At 42.9% G+C, this 14,215-nt stretch overlaps 1 protein-coding gene across 1 annotated transcript in view; it reads right to left on the bottom strand.

Moving 5' to 3' along the window:
- Window positions 1-4,830: 4,830 nt before the first annotated feature.
- Window positions 4,831-14,215, bottom strand: part of OPRL1 (opioid related nociceptin receptor 1) — a 209,840-nt gene continuing 200,455 nt past the window's right edge. The window contains exon 4 of the mRNA XM_085614608.1: window positions 4,831-7,121. Within this exon, the coding sequence (XP_085470734.1) occupies window positions 6,598-7,121 (524 nt within the window). The 3' untranslated portion in view covers window positions 4,831-6,597. The remainder of the gene's footprint in view (window positions 7,122-14,215) is intronic.

Below are 14,215 nucleotides of genomic sequence, written 5' to 3'. Positions count from 1 at the left end.
ATGGTATTTGGTTTTGATGCTGAAATAAGTATATAGTGATCATCCTGTGATTTTTCTTTCTTTTTCTGATCCTTTCAATTTGAGAATTAATATAGTAAAAATATGGACTTGTTTACTGCAATGCTAATCATACCATACATTTTCCCATTGCTAAGCATTGTAAATAATGGGTGTTCGCATTGCCCAAAGTAATGATACTCGATTTATTAACTTAAAAAGGATGGCATGTTGAGTTATCCATGCCATCATTCAAATCTATGACCCCCAGAACACATCTGAGGTCAACAGTGAAGGCAACTCGTTGAGCCATCTAGAGAGCTGCTTAAGGGGCGTGATCCGGTTATAGCAATAATTCTGGTATAAAAACAATGTATTTTCATATCAGGCTTGGTTTACTTACTCGTAGTGACAGTAACATCACCTTGCCCAATAAAGGACTGCAATCTAGTGTTGTGCAAAGTTAAATAATTGACTTTATGCCCATTTCAGTTAAGTTGTTGTTATATAAAATGCGATCAACTTTGTTTATTTTGCAATTTGGATAAAATATAAACAAAGAATGTAGTAGAAATTAGGGCTGGGAGAAATTTCAATCAAACCGGAGACTTGGAATAATTTCGGTAATTCTGTGTTACTCTTTGATGTGGAATTACTGATAATTAAACAATTACACCTCAAATAATTAAGAGTAATTTGGAAGAAAAACTCCCAACACAAGAGCACATTTAGCATTTGCGAGGGGTCGTTCAAGCTTGCTAATTGTGTTCTGACGCATGTAGCATTGTTTCTTAGTGCAAAATGCATCCTCAAAACATGTTGGATGTGAGTGGGCATTTTTGCAATAAGAATTAGCTATGCATGCAGAATTACTCTTCTTGCATAATTCAAGCGGAATCTTGTTGAATTTTTAGGTAATTCTGTGTGATTACACTACACTGAGTTATGTAACGCCCACCCTTACCTGAAATGTCTGCCAAAGTAGTAGCTATGAACAAAAATTCTGCACAGAAATCATTGTAACTCATTAGGTGTACAGGCCCATGCCAGGTCTGATTAGGAATATTGTTCAAAGTTCAGTGATCCTTTGTAACAATCTCTCTAAGATGTTCAACATTCATGGAAGAGCCCCACTGTCTTTGGGGTTCATTGGGGTTATTTCTGTCTGAGAATCATTCCTGCAAGTACTGAATAGACCCCTACATTTTCATCCATGTTAGGGTCCAGGATTTCTGTTTGAGTAACTCCCATCTCAATTTTATATATCTCTCTTTTATAAGCATAAAAGCGTCATGTTTTCTGAACTTTAATCCTGAGGCTATTTCCACAATGGATGACACAGAGGCAGTGATTACATGTTTGAAGGTACCGGAGTAACAGTATATTTGCAGTGCAAATGTACCTTTACCATGCAGTGAATATGAACCACTACCATCCAATTATAAGCTAATAAACCTGAAATTAGGAATTGCCACTCAGGACCAATTTGTCCAGGTATAAAACCAGGGACAAGAATATGCTGCGTTCTTTTTTTGGCCTTTGCGAATACTACACTAGATTTATTACAATATATGCCCTAATGTTTCAACCTTTGAGATGTCTACTCAAGAAAGGAGTTAAGTTTGACAGGAGGGACTCCGTTCATGAGGTGTTTGAGAAGGTGAAGTTAATTGTGGTCAATGCTCCTGCTTTACGCTCATTTGTTCCTAGTGGTAAGTCTTTCATAACTGTGGATGCCAGTCTTAAAGGCCTGGGAGCTGTTTTTGGACAATGGGTTGAAGGCCAAGAGAACACCATTGCTTTTGCTCCAAGGGCTTTGTCTGGGGCTGAGAGTAATTACAGCGCCATTGAGAGGGAGGTGTTAGGAATTGTTTGGGCGGTGCAAGCATTTTAAACATATATTTGGGGCAAGCAATGTGAAATATTTACTGATCACAAACCTTAAGTTTTCCTATTAGCTGGAAATGATTTGGGCAAGGCCTTGGCACCCTTAGTAAGATTACTATCCATATTAATGGATTATGATCTTGTGGTCAAGTACATCTAGGTGGAAGAAGTATCCGTGCAGACTGTTTATCTTGTCTTCCTTTACCTTGTGATACAGATGTTGTGGATGACTTTGCCGATGACTGTGAAGCTGGTCTGGTCGATGCTGTGTGTGCCTGTGACCAAAGCATCACTCAGGACGATTGGCTGGGAGCTATAGCGGAATGATGAAGTTTTGATGAATGAAAGTGGAGCTTAATATTAGGACTAAATGGCCTGCTAGTAAAGCACTCAGTGGCAAATTGAGGAGTTTTGCACAAACCAGTGACAAACTATCTTTTGAAAATGGTATTTGCATAAGGAATGGGTTGTTTGTGTCTCCAGTACGCTTGAGGGAGAGGATTATTGACATTGCTCATGAGGGCATGCATATGGGTATTTCAGCTACGGGCAAGAGGCTCTAGCAAATTTACTGGTGGCCAGGTTTGGATGGACAAGTTGCCAATTTTGATGCAAATGTCCACAATGTGTTGTGTCTGATAAACAGTGGAAATTGAACAAGAAACCTTTGTGTCCTGTTCCCTTTCCTGAAATGGCGTGGGAGAAGATTGCCTTAGATTTCTTTGGACCCTTGAATCTTCTTCCGTCTGACAAAAGGTATTTGCTAGTGGCTATTGATTACTTTTCTAAATGGCTATATTACTCGTTTGTAGAGGCCGCTGATTCCTACACTGTGATCTCTTTTCTCAAGAGTATTTTTAAGATTTAAGGCGCCCCATGCTCCATAGTTACTGACAATGGTTTATCTTTTGTCTCGAAACAAATTACAGGTTTTTGGGAAAAGTTTGATATCAAGCACTGTCAAGTTTCATTGTACAGTCCGGCCACTAATGGTCTTGTTTAGTGGGCAAATCGTATTTTGAAGCAAGGCATTCAGACTGCCATTGCAGACAATAATGATGTTGCAGATGATTTGCAGGAAAGGGTTTGGGCAAATCTCACTTCGCCTCATTCTGCCACTGGAGTCACTCCTTTCACAGCACTCGGGGTGAGAAGCAAGGTCCAAACTAATTCCTGAGTGGTTTTCCAATTTAGCTGCTGGATCTGCTTTAGTCAGTAGATGGCATCTGGGGGAAGAGCAACATCTTATTAGAGATAGGCTTCTTTACAAACAACCTATGTAAAATAAATTTTATAACAGCAAGTCAGGAGTCAGAGTTGAGAATTTAGCCCTGAACGACTGGATTCTCATTAAGAAACCATTTAGGGTTTCTAAAGGACAGTCTAGATATTCTCTTCCGGCACATGTGATAAGGGTTACTAAGCCTTCTGTTTTGTTACAAGGGAGAGGTTAGTGGAATAATGATCGTGTGGTGATGCTCACAGACGATCAGGTAGACATATTCAGGCATACGTATGCCGACAGAGAGGATGAGAGTGACTCAAGTCTGGCTGAATGATGTCCATACTGGTATTACGTTTGATCCTGCTGTTCTTGAGCATGGTTCATCTGAAGTTGTAGATTTGAATGTTCCTTCATCACTTGTTGGACATGGAATTGGCAGCTCAGGTTCAAATCTCAAGCTGTTCATTGTTGCAATCCAGGTTTTCTGGTGAGCGTTCATCCTCTTGCAGCCACTGTACCAATAAGCTGCTTTCTAAGTTGCATGATTATGTTCTTAGCTAATAATAATTTATTTATGGTTTTGGGAGGAAGGGGGTTGACGTGGTATGTATTATGTGGGTATGTTGTGCTTTGTTTCTTTATCAGAACCCTGGCATGTCATTTGGTTCTGATTCTTTGGAACCTGGGTGGAGATTGGGTTGCCTAGCAATGGTCAGTTGAGGCTTTGCTATCCTGCTTGTATGCTGTCTAGCCGTGGGTTCCTGTTATTGGACTTCGCTCAATAAATGCTTCGCTTTAAATCTTCCTGTCTCGGCGTCAAGTCATTTCAGCTTCACCCTGGTACTACATGAACGCCATTGGGTTTGTTGACCTTTTCTTTTCAAAAGTATAAATACACAATCAGACAAGATACGACAAATCATTATCTTTTTAAGCAGAAGAAACAGACTCGGACACAGTTCAGTTGTTCATCGTGATATATTTCATAAGCATCCAACTCTTAGAAGAACTGCATTCATGTCAAGCAGAACAAAACAACAGCTTTGCGAAGAACTTTCTTTGCCCTGTCGCCATCCCCTGAGGACAGTGAAGAAACACTTCCAATGCCAGGGATGGGCGTGGGAGGCGGGCAGTGAACACGCAACGGCTGACCGGCCATTAAAGACTGCGTGCCCGCCACACCTGCATGTTTGCACACGGAAAAAGGCCACAGCGTTGACAGAATAAGCGTGTCAGCCATAAAAGCTGAGATAAGGACGTGACAAGCGGAAGAAGGAAGCAGTCCCTGCCGGAAGGGCATTGGGTAGAGAGGTGCATTCTGGGAAAGGGGTGGAACAGGCAGCCATGCCCCGTGCAGCACTGAAGGCTGTTGAGAGTGTTCAATAAGGCTTAAACATAAATACATCAGTAATCCAGTACACAGTTCATCACATTCCATTTGGTTGCCTCAATTTTGAAGGGTGGCTCAGTCGGTAAAAACCAGGGAGACTCACCTCTAGTATTTTGATCGCTATGTCCGCCTGTCGTGTAAATGTGTCTGACTCGGTTGTAGCACTCTTTGAGAAGCACTCAGGCGTTGGCAAACCCTTCGGCCTCATTCTTCCTGTGCTCCTGAGTCATGTGCTCTCATGTGATAATAGGGCGTTGTGCCAGTGGCTATAAGAAGGGACCCGATAAGTCCCCCCCCCCCCCCCCCCCCCCATTATACTTGGTGGGGAAGGGCATTGGACAGTCTGTAGATACGTCATGTAGGGAATACAGAGTCATTACAGGACACACTGTATAATTAAATATTAATGCACCATTCCCACATACTATCTGGAAGTGAAGACTACCTGCTACTGGGAAGCTAGGTGTAAACATTGTCAATTAGTGCATTTTCTGTGTTGTTAGTCCTGGCACTGGTACAGTTTTGAATTAAATATCAGAACTGAAGGCCCAGTAAAGCATTTCTCTGGGACCGCCCTGGTGATATTTGGTATGTACATACATTAACCCAAACAACTCTCTCACTCTGTATGGGAAAGCCAGCATAGCCCATATAGACCCAAGGCATGTAGGTTATGCTATAGTATAACAAGAGAGTGAGGTTTGCATATAAATCATTCATTCAGTATATACAACTAGTCAGTCTCTCACCTGCACCCTACAGAAGAGAGCTGATGTTATCTGTACAGTGAATCACCCCCTGTGAATGCCACCTCTTCCTATTTTTATTCGGGCTGCACTGACTTTACATGGTGCCCTCTCAACTGTACGTAGGAAAACAGGCCTCCTTGGCTCGTATAAAGAAGGCAACCTAATCTTCACCTGCATATTAGGAAATGTTACCTGCTGAAGACACCGTTACATGCATGCATGGAGAAACGCTCAAAAACGACGTCATGAGACCGGCCACAAATGTGGGTCAGACTATGTCATATACAATCTGTGGACAGGGTCCTCTAAGTTGGGACCCACCATCTATGTGCAAACAATGTGCTCTCTCACTCCCTAGAGGGTCCCTCCTCTCTCCATGCCTGCCCACCCTCAGCCAAGATTTCCCTGCGTCCACTCGACAATCCTAGGCACACATTTGCTCCATCTCCCCCACCCCGAATAAACAGATGACTTGTTTCTATGCACATGCCCTTCTTGAAGACCTGGACCTACAACTCTACACAGTCCGCTTACTTATTAGTGCAATTAAAACCTTGAGGCCACTTCTTTTCCAAGTCAGCATATTTGAAGGTTCCAGACACGTGGGTTTTTCCATTCCCCCAACTCAATTTAGGTTGTTGCTTGCAGAGAACCTACCGGGCTGTCTTACAAGCTCCTTTAGGTGGTACACTGGGGAACAAAATTGGTTTGTAGCTCCTGTGTCACCCCCTCCATCACCCTCAGGATCACATGATCAATTCAGAGAACCTCCAGGACCGATCCTGAACCCCTTTACTATTGTCCAGATGACAGACTCATCGCCAGACAACATTCTCCAGTCTTTGTACTTTCTTCTGCATTGTCACTTTGGCAAATGTCTGCAATAAGAGACCTTTAAAATAAGTCATTTTAAGTATCTACATATCTTACATTTTTGCATCTTGGGTGGCATATGAATTGTACGAAATAGGCCATTTGCCTTTACTCTGTGTTTAAGATAGGATGGCATAGTTAAGGCCATGTTATGGTGTGTTCAGGCTTTCACCTATAGATGTTCACAAAAACACTCTGTTTCAAGTGCATGCCACACCTTAAAAGAGTCCATGCCTGCTAGTTGATGTAGGCCACTGTGACCTTCCTCTACTCTAGATTCAACTTGAGGCACACAAACAATACCTTGGCAAGCCAGCGGCAAGAACCTTCTCCCCCTTTGGCATCTGAAGTGGTTGTTAGCCCCTGCTCATGGGCAGGACCAACTTGTATCAAAGGGCGGTGATCTGTGTCAACTCGGTTTGCTCATTGGAGGGACCCTGTTGGTCTGAACTCATCATGGGCAGTTCCAGGCCTAGTCATGCGGGGTTGTTAGTCCCTTCAGAGTTCTTGCATGCATAGGCCACATCCTTGGCAATGCTACACATGCGGTTGGACATCTGCAGCTCAGACCTGAAGGCAGTGGGGAAGCAGAACTTGCGGAAGCAGGCCTTGAAGTTCTCATCCAGAAAGGCATAGAGAATAGGGTTAAGGCTGCTGTTGACATAGCCTAGCGCAATGCAGAAGTGCAGGATCACCACCTTGGCCTCGCTGTCTGGCTTGGCGCCCAGGCACTGAACCAGCACAAAGATCTGGATGGGAGTCCAGCAGATGACAAAGACCGCCACCACCACCAGGACCAGGCGAGTGATGCGCCGCAAGTTGCGGTCCTTCTCCTTGGAGCCCGAAAGGACACGCACGTTCTTTAGTCGCCGGATCATCAGGCTGTAGCAGATGGTGATGATGAGGACGGGAATGACGAAGGAGAAGACAAAGATGCAGATCCCAAAGACTGGGTCCCAGTAATCTTCTGGAACTGGAATCTGCACTAGGCACTCCACCTCTGTATGGAAATATAATTAAAAAAACACAAGGCTCAGTGCATTTACCTGGAAATGTAGGATCAAGTATTCATTTCCATGCTGAAAATAACATTATTTAAACAAAATGAATAACATGTTAAAATGAATGATATTTCAATGTAAAGCAATTGCCATTAGACAAATAGGCCCTAATTATGATATCAGTTGGAGTTGCCTACGACCGACATCATCGCAGATTCGGGACTGACCTACCACCGGTCAGCGCTCCAGACCGCAGTGTTACAATGCAATCGCACTCCCATTTCTCTATAGAAGCTTGTGCTGCATCTGTAAACCTGCGTTAGCACAAACTCCTATAGAGAAATGGGAGTTTATGTAAATCCCTTCACCACATTAGCAGGGGCCCCCATGGGTGCCCACTCGGCCCCCAACCAGAGGCTGCAGAAAGAAGGGGGCATTGCTAGGGGTCCCCAAAGTTGCTTTCCGATAGGCTTTCCATGTCGGAAAGCCCGAAATGAAAAGCCTGTCGGAAACTGACATCGTAATCCCTACGGCAGAAAAGCCGTCGTATAGGGATTATGTGCCCGTTCCGACTGGCAAAAGCCAGCCGGAATGACCGTCCGGTATCAATTACGACTGCCTAAATTGAAATTAAACGGTTGGAATTAAGACCGTCAATGCCGGTCGGAAAGCCTCCGTCCTGCGATCGGAGGCTCAACCGACATCATAATCAGGCCCATAATGTTTCATAACATACAACACCATAATAATATTATTTTTTGAATTAGGGCAATCTATAATCTCTCACTCCCCAACCCTTACCCCCTCTCTTTTATGGAATTCTGTCATACTTACCATGCACCTCCTTACCCTGTAACCTATTATTCTCTGCTGACTAATTCATCTAGAAATAGAGCAAATCGTATCCAATCCTTCTGTGCCCTAGTTAAATAGCAGTGTGCTGCTTGTTAGTTTTTCTGAAGGCTTTGGTCTTTTTTTGCATTCACGAGGGTGAAAGGAGGTTGCTCGCTAATATTACATTTTTCTTTTAGGCTGTTTGAGGGACTGTAAAACACTAAGTCCTCCTTGGTCTCGATGTGCTCAGCTCAGTGTGCTCGTGTGGGAATGGAAGTTGGGGGGAGAAAGATCATGTTTACTTGAATTACAAATGGTGCCTTTCAGTTCCAAATTCAGCACTGACACCACTGCAGGTTGAATATGTGACGTTACAACGCAATCAAAATGATCGCGGAAAGTTACATCGCAGTTTTTACAACGCAAGGCGTTACAACGACTTGCGTTGGAGGGCGCTGAACTTAGGAATAGTATGATTTACTATTTCAACACCAGTCTACGTACAGTAGGGAAGGTGTTGGAATAGTAAATCATACTATTCCTGAGGTTGGAGCATCATCCAGCGCAAGTCGTTGTAACGACTTGCGTTGTTTTACCAGCGATGTTAAGGCATTGCGATGCAATGCCCGCATGGAAATGGATGTTTCCCCTGCAGGTTCTGTGCCAATTTCTGCATTTTTGAAAATAAAACAAATTATATTTTTATCACATTTTTATCAACAACATACAACACACAACTCTATTATTTTATCTGTGTTTTTCTTGCAGGGCGATGTTTGCATGATTGCATTGCATACCAAAGATTATTGCATGCTACGAAGATATTACGCTTTTAATATTATGGCAATGTCGCATATTTTTCAAAGACCATTCCACTTATTTTTTCAGACGTAATTAATTCTTTGTTTGCTCTCGAAATAAAGATGCAATACATTTCCCTAAATAATTCTCTGCCTACTTTTCAATCAACTTTGTGTATGTCTCTACATTTTTTTCAAAAGTTGATGTTCACTACTTTAAAGAAATCATTCTTTATTTTCGAAAAACACCCTGGTTTACTCTTCAAATAATTCTCTGAGCATATGTACTGTGTCCATTTTAGAGGACTCTTGTTATATTTTTCTAATAATTATTCGCAATTTTTTCAGTCAGTTATTCACATAGGCCCACATGCATCAAAGCAAAAACCGGTCGCAAACGGGTAGATTCTCAGAATCTGCCCCTTTGCGACCGGTATTTTTGCATTTGGGATTACTTAAATTGCGATTGCATTTAAGGAATCTCAAATTGAGATTCCTTAAATGCAATGCATTAAAGTAAAAAAATTAGCGATTTCGCTAATAGGGGGAACAAATTACCATGAAGTTGAACTTCATGGTAATTTGCAAAAACTTAGAAAAATGCACTAAAGTGCATTTTTCAAAGTTCCATTTTACACACACACATGCCCTTGGGGCATGTGTGTGTGCAAAATGTACTCATATGCAGATTTCAGGGATGCAACAGGGTGTCCTTTTGACACCCTGGCACCCTTGAAATTGCATGAGCAATTTGCGATTCTCTAATTGAGAATCGCAAATTGAGAATGTCTTCCCATTCATTCCTAGGGGCCTCTAGGCCCATAGAAATGAATGGGGAGGTATTCCTTAATTGCAACTCGCAATTTGCGAGTCGCAATTAAGGAATGTTTAGAAATCGCTGTTTTTTAAGCGATTTCTACATGCATAGCCTTTTGCTATTCCTTATTAGCGAATCCTTATTTTTCGCTAATAGGGAATCGCAAATGGCATTGTTGATGCATGTGCCAGCTAATTGTTTAACTGTTTCACTTGTACATTGTAACAAAGGGGCACATCTACAAGGACGGCGATAAATAAACGCAAAGCGCGCTTAGCGCTTTGTTATTTATCGCCGTCTATCTCTGGAATTTCTCGCCCGGGTAACACGTTATTAACAACGCGTAACTCCAGGGCGATGAAAATTCCAGAGATAGCGAGGTCATCGCCCTTTTGCAGGGAACATCGCTGGTTTTCCAGCGATGTTCCCTGCAAAACGGCGATAACCTTGCTGATACGACCCACAGGGTCGTATCAGCATAATCCACCCCCTATGTAAGGGATGGCTAAATCAGGATTTTAGCAGACGTTAGATTTTGGCGAAAATGGCCGTTTTCGCTAAAATCTAATGTGTGCTAAAATCATGTGGGCTGCCTTGTAAATATCGCGATGTAAACATCAGCGATATTTGCAAGGTAGTCCATCGTGGTTACGCCCAGTAACGTCCACTTTGCATCTCATTGGAGATGCAAAGGGAGGCGTCAGGTAAAAGGGTGCTAACATGCAATTATGCATGTTAGCACCCTCTTGTAAATAGGGCGCTGGTTTTATCTCCGCTTTTTGGGCTTTGTAAGCCAAAAAAGCGGAGATAAAGCCCTTGTAAATATGCTCCTTAGTGAATTAACTTTTCGTTAGAAAAACAAACTATTTTGCTCAATCTCCACTTGAAATTGATTGGAATTTGCAAAGGTTATCGTCAACCTGATTTTTCTGCGCTTTGCCGATCATTCTCACCACATTGAAATATAATTTCCCCTCTAATCGCACCTGAATATGTATGCAGACCTTTTCTTTGCAACGCTAACATTTTCTGAGCGTGTTATTCAAAGGCTCAATTATTTGCAAGTTTTTTTCGCTGAAAACAGTCTTCCTCAAAAACTGTTTTTGCCCAGTTTGAGTGAACTGAATAAAAGTAGCTATTTCCTTCAAAGTGTATCTAATGCAGGGCCTTCCTGTTTATATTAATTGAGTATATACACAACGTTAATCGTAGCATGAGGCAAGATTTCCTCACCAGCTGCAACTTCTTACAACCCTATATAATGTAACCAATAGCCTCACCATCACCTTGTTGGGAAGGGATTGGCCACCACCACTTCCAATATAATAATCAAGACACAAATTGCATCACACTGTCAGACTAGAGTCAGCATATTTTGTTGGGTCTTTGGACTCCATTGAGCTTCAAATGTTGGTGGCTGCTGTCTACAAGACACCTTGAGATCTTGAAGTGAAGCATGAAGGCTCATTGCTATTGGAGAGAAGCAACATTGAAATCTCAGGAACCCCCAAAATAAGGAAAACTGATGCACCTTAGAAAGCAAATCTAGGACTGTCTGATACCTGCTTTTGTCACCCACCAAAAAGTGTGACGGTCAGTAATATCATCCGTTGACACTATTAGTTCAGGAGTCTCCAGAAGGATTCAATATATATTGGGAAATTATGTTTCAGAGGGTTAATATCTTAAAGATGAGGACTGATAAAGAAAATGAAATGAAAACAGCATTTATTAAGTGCATAGCTACCCAGGGGCATCCCAGCGCTGATGCAGTAACGGAGAGAACATCCTAAGAACACTTAAGGGAAGAGCCAAGTTTTTAACAGTTTCCGAAAGGCCAGATGGCTGGGTTCCCTCCATAGGCGGAGAGGGAGGGTGTTCCACATCCTAGCGGCATTATAAGAGAATAGGCGATCGCCAATTCTGGCCTACTTAATCCTGGGGACGACGGCCAGATGCAGATTGTCTGAGCGCAGGTAAGACTGGACAATGGAATGGTTGATCGCTGGTCCATTCCTTTGCTAATACCTTGTGGGCGATATTTATTATTTGGTCTGGGCACATTATGCCAATGAACTGCATTATAATGGTCTCTCAGAAAAAGCCAACGCTGTTCTCAATGCTTCCTCTGCAAAGAAAGCTTATTGCACATACTTGTATGTCACCTTTTTCAGAAGAATGTTTCAATATACTTGGATGTTTGTATTTTGAAATCCTGTAACATATAATGAGATCAGGCCCATTTTATTGTTTTGTTGCACACTGTGATCCATTATAAGCGAATCACTCATCCTTTGTGTGGATGTTGGGATATTAACTCAAAAGCAATACTTTTATGTTCCCTAACAGTCGTGTTTTTTCTATCTCCATTACCTAGCAACCACTGTTCAATCCCTTGCTTATGTGAGTTCTCATGTGATAACAATTTATTTGTTTTCTGGAAATCGTTTTAGCTTGCTATCTGGGTGTCCCTTCGGTATTGAAGCAATATTGTAGTTGTGGCTTTTTCAACTTATCAATCTAATTAGTTTGTGTTGTCTTGCCTTATATTAGGTTTTCGAAGAAGGCCTTACATCTGTAGTCACAGAGTGGAAGTGTTCCTAAAATGGCAGCATGTTTTCCTGGCTCTAGGTAAGCAGTAACACCATACCTGCAAATTTACAAATTAATGTCACTGTGTGAGGGAGGGGGTGCTGGAACTTGAAGGGGATGTGTCCTCCTTTCAGGGGCTACCTAAGAGGCCCTCTGCCCCTCACCAAGTCCCCCAAGCCCCCTCAAAAAATCAAAAGGTCGTTGAGGCAGTCTCCGATGCCTTGGGGTGTTTTCACGCGTCTTAATGGACATTGGGTGCTCACAGCCACAAAAAACAAGCTGGAAAGGCACTTTGTGCAGTGGTTTGCAGCTTGTCTTCCCTGTCACCGTGTGATTTCAGCTCCTCAATGGGTGACCATGTGAACAGAGCTGAAATTGTGTGACATACGGTGGCACTGTGTGAGTTGGGTGGTCTGTAATCCACGTTAGGTGCAGTGAGTCTCCTATCTTGCTTCTTTTCATCATTAACATTTGAGACTATGCGTGGACTGTCACACATCTAGAAAGCTGCAGAAATACAACCCAAACTGCAAGAACATAATATCAATCTATGAATGAGAGAAAAGTTATAATGTGTGGGGATAATGTTCTCTGTATCAGGGGTATTTTACAATTCACAAAAACAAGCCAAGATTCCCATGTTTCAGCAACTCAGAGTTTTGCTTCACTCTTCTGTCCCCGTTCATTGCAAATAGATGTCCAGCCCAAATGGAGTGATCAGATCACATACTTCTCCCCTTTCACCTCAACTCTTCCCTCCTGCTGCCATAAAATCAATAATATTAAGAAGAAACCTTAACGATATCAACCCTGCAACATTCAAAGAGAAGCTAATCTCACCAAATGCCTCTAAGACATGGGAAAAGGATCCTCCTAAAGTGGTACAGGAGTATGTAAAGTTATGTTATATTTGTCTATTTGCAAAGCGCACTATAACCCATGAGGCTATCCTGGTGCTGAGCAGGTGTGCCTATGGTAGGTTGGTTAATTGAAAAGCCAGGTCTTCAGCTTCCTGTGAAATTCAAGAAGAAAGGAGGAGGCTCTGATGAGGAGTGGGAGGTCATTCCACATCTTAGGAGTGATGTAAGAGAACGTCCATCCTCTTGATCTGGTCCTGTGTGTTTTTGGGATGTGTGAGAGCAGGAGTCCTGCTTAGCAGAGGTGCCTGGGTGGTTGGTGGAAGAAGATGCGACTGTTCAGGAAGGTGGGGCCTGAGTTGTGTAGTTCTTTGAAAGTGTGTTTGAGGTGTTTGAATTAAACACATCTGTGTGTATCAGGAGCAAGTGTGGTTCCCTGAGGCGTTGTATGAAGAGAATTCTGTGTGGGAGATTGAGGATGTTTGGCTGTCGAGTTCAGGGTGTTTTGTAGTCTTCTAGTGAGTTGCTTGATGATCCCAGCCTAGAAAGGAGTTCCCATAGTCCAATTTGCTGGTGACTAGGGTGTGAGTGACAGTTTTTCTAGTGTTGCTTGGGAGCCATTTGAAGATCTTCCTAAGCATCTTTAGGGTGTGGAAACAGGATGCAGTGATGGTGTTGACTTGCGCGGTCATGTCCAGTTTGCTGCCAATGATTATTCCAAGATTCTGCCATGGATTATGGATGTGTGTCTAAGTTCAGCCAGCCACCAGTTGAAGTCCCATGGTAAGGTGGTCTTGCCAAGACCACTATTTCTGTCTTGTCAGTGTTGAGCTTGAGACAGTTGACTTTCATCTAGTTAGCAACTTTGGACCTGCAGGCGGTAAATTTGTTTCTTGGGTTGGGGGTCTTGTCCAAGAGGGAGAGTATGAGTTGTGTGATGTCGGCCCTCAGCGCTGCTGATTTTGTTACTGGGGCCGATATTGCAGCATTACTGCAAAAACAGCCCCCAGTAACAAAACCGGCCCTCGCTGCTCCAAAACCTGCTCACCCCGCTCCAAAACTGTCCCCCACCCTTCCAACCTCCCGGGCAAATGTCGGATGCCCGCTACGGCCAGTCTGGACATGGGTCTGACACCCTGTGCTTGGCTGAGACACCCTGCACAAGACAGGGAAATAAGGAACACATAAATGTG

The sequence above is a fragment of the Triturus cristatus genome, chromosome 7, assembly GCF_964204655.1.
Source record: "Triturus cristatus chromosome 7, aTriCri1.1, whole genome shotgun sequence".
Taxonomy (NCBI): domain Eukaryota; kingdom Metazoa; phylum Chordata; class Amphibia; order Caudata; family Salamandridae; genus Triturus; species Triturus cristatus.
The sequence above is the reverse complement of the archived record's forward strand: the minus strand, read 5'-3'. Positions and strand labels throughout refer to the sequence as shown.